The 7,800-nt window shown below is 36.1% G+C and overlaps 1 protein-coding gene across 1 annotated transcript; it reads left to right on the top strand.

Moving 5' to 3' along the window:
- Positions 1–361: 361 nt before the first annotated feature.
- LOC115702203 (protein RETICULATA-RELATED 3, chloroplastic) lies at positions 362–2,779 on the top strand. The gene has a single exon (XM_030629655.2). It carries the CDS (start codon positions 1,497–1,499, stop codon positions 2,565–2,567), a length of 1,071 nt encoding a protein of 356 aa, XP_030485515.1. The 5' UTR covers positions 362–1,496; the 3' UTR covers positions 2,568–2,779.
- The last annotated feature ends 5,021 nt before the right edge of the window (positions 2,780–7,800 follow it).

Here is a 7,800-nt window from a genome sequence, read left to right as displayed (position 1 = left end):
AACAAAAATTTTCTTTAAATTTATAGTTATACACTTTAATTTTATGTAATATGTTTATTTATAGAATTAAATGTTGTTATTGCATAAGTGATGAAAAATTTTAACATCAACATTTTATACATTATTTTATTTACAATTTCATACCCATATTATTACTTTTAATATAATTTACTGCCATTTTGAATTTATCTTTTATTCGTTAACCCTTTATACAACATATCACTTAAAAGTATCTTTTTCAAATTATTATATACTTTGTAAGATTATCAATCACAATTAAATACTATATATCGTAAATGTACATATGATAATTGTAAAAGAAAATATAACCTCAAATAAAACTAATCATATTAAAAAATATAATATTCATCTAGTATGTATTAATAACCTCAAATAATACAAAATATCCATCTAGTATATACATATTAGAAAATTAAAAAAAAAAATGGAACTATTTTAACTCATTCTTTTGATGGGTTAATGTTGATAGCAAAAATTGACACAAGAACAAATTGTATTATGACTGTAAATTCTTTACACTTAAGTTTTCAGTGTAATAAAAATACAATTTCTGTCAATTTGCACAATTTCTCACTCAATTCACTTAATTTTGTTTGGGTCTTTTGCTCCTCGTGCTCAAAGCCTCAAAGTGTTCTTGCGAATGTACTCTGACAAAGTTTTGACTAGTCTGACGTGAGCAAGAATTCGTCTCCTTTTTCGAATGAGGGAGATTCCTATTTATAGGCGTGAAGGATTGTTAACTTTTTCTCTTTCCGCCTGTTCTAATTAGTCCACATGGATTGATTCTCTTATGTTCCTTTGTGCGCTTTCTTGTTTCTCGCTTTCAAAGCTCCTATTTAAGTATCGTTCTTTTCTTTTTTGAGTTCTGCTTTAGATTCTTTCTTTTTTGAGCTCTACTTTCATTTACCTTCCGTATTCTGCCATGTTTCCCTTTAAATGAAACGAGGTGTTTTTTTTACAGACCTATCACATCACAACATCAATTTTTTTTTTATCACTTTAAAATTATATTTTACCGCAAGATTATTTTTCTCACTTACAGTTAATATAATCCATCCATCCTTATGGGACTAATTTAATTAATTGGATTATACTATCTAATTCTTCCAAATCCAAAAAAAAAAAAAAGAAATACACCAAACATAATATAGAATAAAACAGTCGAATCCAAACCTCTTATTCAAGACTCCAAACATGCTAGTGATTTGCTGGTCACTGGTCACCATTTATTTACTACCACCTCTCCCACAATTCTGTCCAAATTCACATGCCACTTGTCATCCCACTTTCTCAATCTTTTTTTTTTCTTTTTAACAAAAATATGCACAACAGAGTTTTTATTAATAAACTAATTAACGATTATTAGGGTTACTTTTAGATACCTTTTTGCCGCTGCTCTGATACTCACCTAACAATTCTCGTATACATAAATAATAAAGAAAATAAAAAAAACAGAGAAGCTTTGCAAGAAAACCATGGCGGCTACTGCCCATCTCCTTCGCTATTCTCCTCTATCGAATCACCATCGCAACGGTTCCGACCACCTTCGCATCTCCAATACTACTCCGACTTCAGTATCTTTCCCGATCACTTCTTCCGATTCTCGACCGCTTCTTCAGACTCTATCGCACGAAAAGCTTGAGATTTCATTCGCTGGAGGAAATGGCGGTAGCGGAGTTGGACATGGCAGTTCCGGTGGTGGGGGAGATAGTGGAAGATGGAGTGGGGGCGATGGTGCCCACGAAGACAAATCGTCGTCATTTGGTCCAATAGGGCTTTTCCTGAACGGGTGGAGATCGAGAGTTGCTGCCGATCCACAATTCCCTTTCAAGGTTTTAATGGAGGAAGTTGTGGGCGTCAGCTCGTGCGTCCTCGGCGACATGGCTTCCCGCCCAAATTTTGGTCTCAACGAGCTAGATTTCGTATTCTCGACCCTCGTCGTCGGTTCGATTCTTAATTTCACTCTCATGTATCTCCTAGCTCCAACCCTGGGATCTTCCTCGTCTAGTCTTCCTGCCATTTTCGCCAATTGCCCAAGTAGCCACATGTTCGAACCGGGGGCTTACAGCTTGGTGAACCGGCTAGGAACCTTCGTCTACAAAGGAACCGTGTTTGCTACGGTCGGATTTGCCGCAGGTCTCGTCGGAACTGCCATATCAAATGGTCTGATGAAAATGAGGAAAGCTATGGATCCGACTTTCGAGACACCGAACAAGGCGCCGCCGACTTTACTGAACGCCATGACCTGGGCGATCCACATGGGCGTCAGCAGCAATCTAAGGTACCAAACCCTGAACGGAATAGAGTTTGTGCTGGACAAAGGGCTTCCTCCACTGCTGTTCAAGTCATCGGTGGTGGTCCTGAGGTGCTTGAACAATGTCCTGGGTGGAATGTCGTTTGTCGTTTTGGCGAGGGCAACGGGATCTCAAAGCGTTGAGGGTGAGAAACCGGCGAGCAAAGAGATTGGATCTGCGGCTGAGAAGGAAAAATTGGTGGAAGAGAGTGAGGGCTTGCAGAGCATTAATCAGTCGACTTTGAACAAGTAAAAATTGGGCTTCCGTGGCTGCAGTTTTTTTTTTTTACTTTTGTAATAACTAATAGTTTTTTTTGTTGTTTATAAAGCACTGTGAACTTGTTTGGAGGCTTGACATGTTTGTTGAATCTGAGAATTAAGCTTTGATAATAATAACATATGGACCCCGTGTTCATGTTTTTCTGTAAGATTTATAAAGCAGCAATTTACAGTGGTAACAACAAATTGTGTCCATGAATACTTGTTCTTATGTGACATGTCCCGTACATTTGCAACTTGCAAACAAAACTCTTCGGCGCTCTTATTTTCTTTCATTTTTTTTTTTTTTGTCTAATATTAAAAAACAAATTTGATATGAAATTTTAATATCTCCGTAATTTTCTCTCTCCCTACGAGTAGTGGAATGGTACATTCCAGACTCTGATTATGGTGGTGCACCTCCCCTTTGGAGGTACGGAACAACAAGAATATGCTTTTGTACGGCGAGGTCACGAGGTCACGATACCTTTTGTCTGGGAAAAACTTAGGGTTTGATTGGATTGTCATTCAAAAATTGTGTTTTTTAAAAATGTGTTTTGGGAACAAAAATTTTAATTTTGTAAGTAAAAAATTGTTTCTAAATATGTAATTGGTTGTAGTATCATTTAATGTTTTTGAGTTTTAAAATTTGAACTCTCATTGGTTGAGAATTTCAAAATAAAAACGTAAGAAAATAATTGGAGAATTTTTAAATTCCATGATTTGAAAACATAAAAAACATAAAAATAGTATTTTTATTTTTTAGCCTAAAACTCAAAATACTATTCAAATTTTATTTTTGAAAACACTCAACCAATCAAGAATTCGACCCCACCATTTTAATTTTCAAAAACATAAAACAGTTTTCAAATCCTAAACCAATCACACCCTTAGTTTTTTAAACCCTATTAGGGTTTTGGGTTGTCATTTACGCTATTTCGCAACCCAAAAGTTCTTTCTTGTTGATAGATCATCTTGTGTGTGCTCTTACCCTGTTCTAGTTATTGTCTTGTATCCTTCTACTTTGTTTTCTTGGGTTTTGGATTTCCTCCTTTCGTATCTCTTTTTTGGCTTGTCGTTTTTTGGTATGGAAGCTGGGATGTCTAATAATCTCCCATAGGTGGTGTTAGATGAAATGGTTAACCTGGTGGAAAATGTGGAGGTCGAATATGTCTCGTTAGACCTCATTCCTGATGATGCAGATGCAAAGGATCTCATTGGGAGATCATTGGTGGGGAAGTTTTTTGTGAAACTTAAGATAAGTAATGGTTGGCTTTGTTCCATTCTCTCTGACATGTGGAATGTCAACCCTGGGTGGTGTATCCAGAAGATTTGTCCTGAAACTTACATATTCTGCTTTGCCAAGGAGGCTGATGCCTTGAAAATTATTGGGATGGGTCCGTGGTTGCCCTATGGAGGTTTTCTCTTACTAACGATGATGTCGGATGATGGTAAATGGTCCTATGTGGACCTTCAACTTGTGAGAACCTGGGTCAGGGCTCTGTGTTCTGTACAGATATTTCTCTGATGAAAACGTGAAAAAGGTGGCTAATAGAGTGGGGAAGTTCATCAATGATTAAGGTTCGTTTTAATTAGGAGAACAAAAGTAACTTCATGAGGTTTTAGGTTAGTTTGAACTTGGCTAAACTGCTTATGGCAGGGGTGGATCTTGAGGAAGAAGATGGTAAAAAAGTATGGAGCTATTTCAAATATGAATGACTCCCTATGTTCTGTGTATAAGTGTGGGGTGATTGGTCACATGGAGGAGATGTTTTCGACCAAAAAAAGGATGTTGACCCTCAATGATGGTCGACGTGTTCCTCCATATGGGCCTTGGTTAAAATTTAGTTCTCGTTCGAAGAATGGTTTTGTTGTCTTGACAGTAGAGGGCTACCAAGAGTGTATTGAGATGGAGAGTGAGATTGTTCCTAATGCCTAGTCTCAACAAAGTCGTAATTTGGGTGGTAGTTTGAAGGTGACGACGATTAAACAAGCGGGATGCGTTGTTCATGGAGCTGACAAATCTTTCAACACTCTTAATGCTGGGCAAGCTCAACTTACTATCCATACTCATGATGGCTTGGACCAGCCCAGTATTCAACCTTTCAATGTTTTATCTAGTGATCTTGGGGATCTTAACCAATCCAAGGGCACCCAAAATCCCTCAATCTCTCTTATTACGGTTGGAGCCTCTCTCTCTCTTATGATAAATAACCCAGACCCAATAAAGGTAAAAAGTATGGTGGTTTGAGAATGACGGGACCAAAAGGAATTCCTAAAATACCCATCTTCGGAGGCTCAAAAGATTCTGAAATTTGTGTTAGTGGGGCCAAATGTAAGAGGCCGAATCCCCCTGAAAAATATTCTCCAGTTCCAGTGCAATAATCTAAATCCTTCCTCAGTGGGTCTAGATGGGGGTCGGGTTATGGATGTTTTTGCCGAATAAAGTGTTATTTCTAAGGATTCTCGGACTGATCCAATTATTTTAAAGGAATTAGGAATGACACCCCGCCAGTGGCTTGCACTGATCTGGCTTTGGGTGAAATGAGTAAAAAGAGAAGAGGTCCCACTAATTCTCCTACGATAGTAGAGCTGAATAACCTCCCCCTGATATCTGCCATGGAAGATATGAAATTCTAAGAAATTGCTCGTCCCCATAAATTAAAAAAAAAAAAAAAAGTCCAATAAATGAGACAGTTTGCTGGCTTTGAAACAAGATGATGGTCTGTTTAAGGCAGTGATGATGGCTCAGAGGACCCTTTATTTCCTTTCGAGAATGAGTTCCTTATAGGTGAATACATCCTTGATTTTTTGGATCAATTTCTCTCTTATCGAATGCTATATTGGAAATGGTATGATTACCCATAATGATGTTATATGCTTCAAAAGATAAATTCCCTGATTCATCAGTGCACTGGATTTACACTGATGTGATAATTCCCGATGAAGTGTACTTACACTTTGCATAAGTGTTATGTTCTTTCCAGAACATTGGCAAAGTATGCTAGTTTCGAATGTATGGAGTATACATTGGAGTGGGACCGATATTGATCTTGGTTAAGATATTATAATCTTACCGTTGTATCTTTCTAAGTCAATATCACTGGTTGATCTTAGATCAAAAGATCTTAATCCTGACATGCTTAGGTTCAATCTCAGGAGTGCTATTCATGTTCTTTGATTTGTTAGTTAAGCCTACTTTCTGGTCGGGTGATACGTACATTTTGGGAACATGGTAGTATGATTGAGTGGGAGCGCTAAACATAGATATGGAATCTATAACTTCTATCAGGACATAGAAGTGAAACGATGATTTACTTCGAGCTTGGCTTAATAAAGGTAAATGGAAGAGCTCTAGTTTCAATGATTATATTTCAGTTCACTGAAATATCATTTACAGGAAGCTAAGTTTTTTAAGGGTAAAATACATTGAGGAGTGAAACGGTAAATTTATCCCTACTCGGTGTAAATCATCTATAGAGGATCTTTAATTAATGAGATTAGAACGATGGTTAAATGTTTATAGCGTATCTATATCGTGGAACATATAGAGTGTTCTATATGACTTAGAGTGCAATTCCAAGTTCTATGAGTGGATGCAATAAGGAATTAATAAGTTAGGGAATTTACTCGGTAAATTCTAGTTCGGCTTATTGGAAGCTCGGTTGTATAAGCCCATGGTCCCCATACTAGTTGAGACCATACTGCTTGTAAGACTCAGACAATTGATTTTAATTAATCAATTATAATTCTAAAATTAGACTATGTCTAGTTTATGAATTTTCACTAAGTAAGGGCTTAGTTGTGAAGAAAAGAGATTCTAGGTCTTATTTATTAATTATATTAAATGAAAATTTTATTCGATAATTAATTTTAATTATTAAATAATTAGTTTTGGCATTTAAATGGTTAGAATTGGAAAAATAACATTTTTGAGAAAAGAAGGAAAATTTGTCAAAAGTGGAAAATTTCCAAGTGGGGCCCACTAACTATGGCCGGCCACTTGATGAGTATTTTCCACTTAATATTTTCATTATTTTAATGCCTAATAAATCCTAACCTAAACCTTGGTGGTTGCCTATAAATAGATAGTGATGGCTCACACTTAAAAGATGATGAAATTTCTTGCCTTCAGGAAAATTGAGCCATCTATTCCTTCTATATTCAAACCACCTCTCTCTTCCTTCTTCATCATAATTTTATACCTTGAGTGATAGAGTGAGTTCCTGTTGGGTTTTATGCCCTAAATAAAACTCATTTCATATAATCAGATTTACTTATTAATAAAGATCAGAAATAACATTTTATGTTGCATGGTTCACATGATTTATTTCATGATTATATGTGTATATAATGTATGAATTCTTTTTAAGTCCAGAACATATGAGTTGGTTAAAGATTATAGTGTTGTCAGCACAGTGGAATATAATCTTTATTATATGTTCAAAAGTTGATTCCCTGATTTGTCAGAACACTGGATTTAGACTGACATGGTATAATCAGCGATAGGTATTCTTACACTTTGGAAAAGTGTTATGTCATTTCCAGGACATTGGCAAAGTTTACCAGTATCGGATGCATGGAGTATGCATTGGAATGGACCGATATTGAACTTTGAATTAGATTTTGAAACTTACCGTAAATATCTATTCAATTCAATATCAACTGTTGATCCTAGATCACATGATCGAAATCCTGATATGGTTAGGCTCAATTTCAAGAGTGTTACTCGTGTTCTTTGATTTGTTAGTTAAGCCCAGTTTTGTATCAGGGTGATACGTACATTTTGGGAACACGGTAATGCAATTGAGTGGGGGAGCGCTAACATAAATATGGAATCTATAGCTTCTATTTGGCAAATAGAAGTAAAGGATGATTTCCTTCGAGCTTAACCAAACGAAGATAAATGGTGGAGATCTCATTTTACTTAGGTGAAATATCATTTATACAGGGTTAAGTGTTTTAAGGATAAAATACATTGTAGGGTGTTACGGTAATTTAATCCCTGTACAGTGTAAATCATCTATATAGAGGATCATTGATCACATTAGGGTTATAACAATGGATAACTAATGACGTGTCTATATCGTGGAACATATAGAGCGTTTCTATATGACTGAGAGTGCAATTCCAAGTTCTAAGTGTGGATTCAATGAGGAATTAATAAGTTAGGGAATTTACTTGGTAAATTCGGTTCGACTTATTGGAAGCTCGGTTATATAGACCCA

The sequence above is a fragment of the Cannabis sativa genome, chromosome 5 (genome assembly GCF_029168945.1).
Source record: "Cannabis sativa cultivar Pink pepper isolate KNU-18-1 chromosome 5, ASM2916894v1, whole genome shotgun sequence".
NCBI lineage: Eukaryota > Viridiplantae > Streptophyta > Magnoliopsida > Rosales > Cannabaceae > Cannabis > Cannabis sativa.
This window is presented reverse-complemented; position numbering and strand designations above follow the sequence as displayed.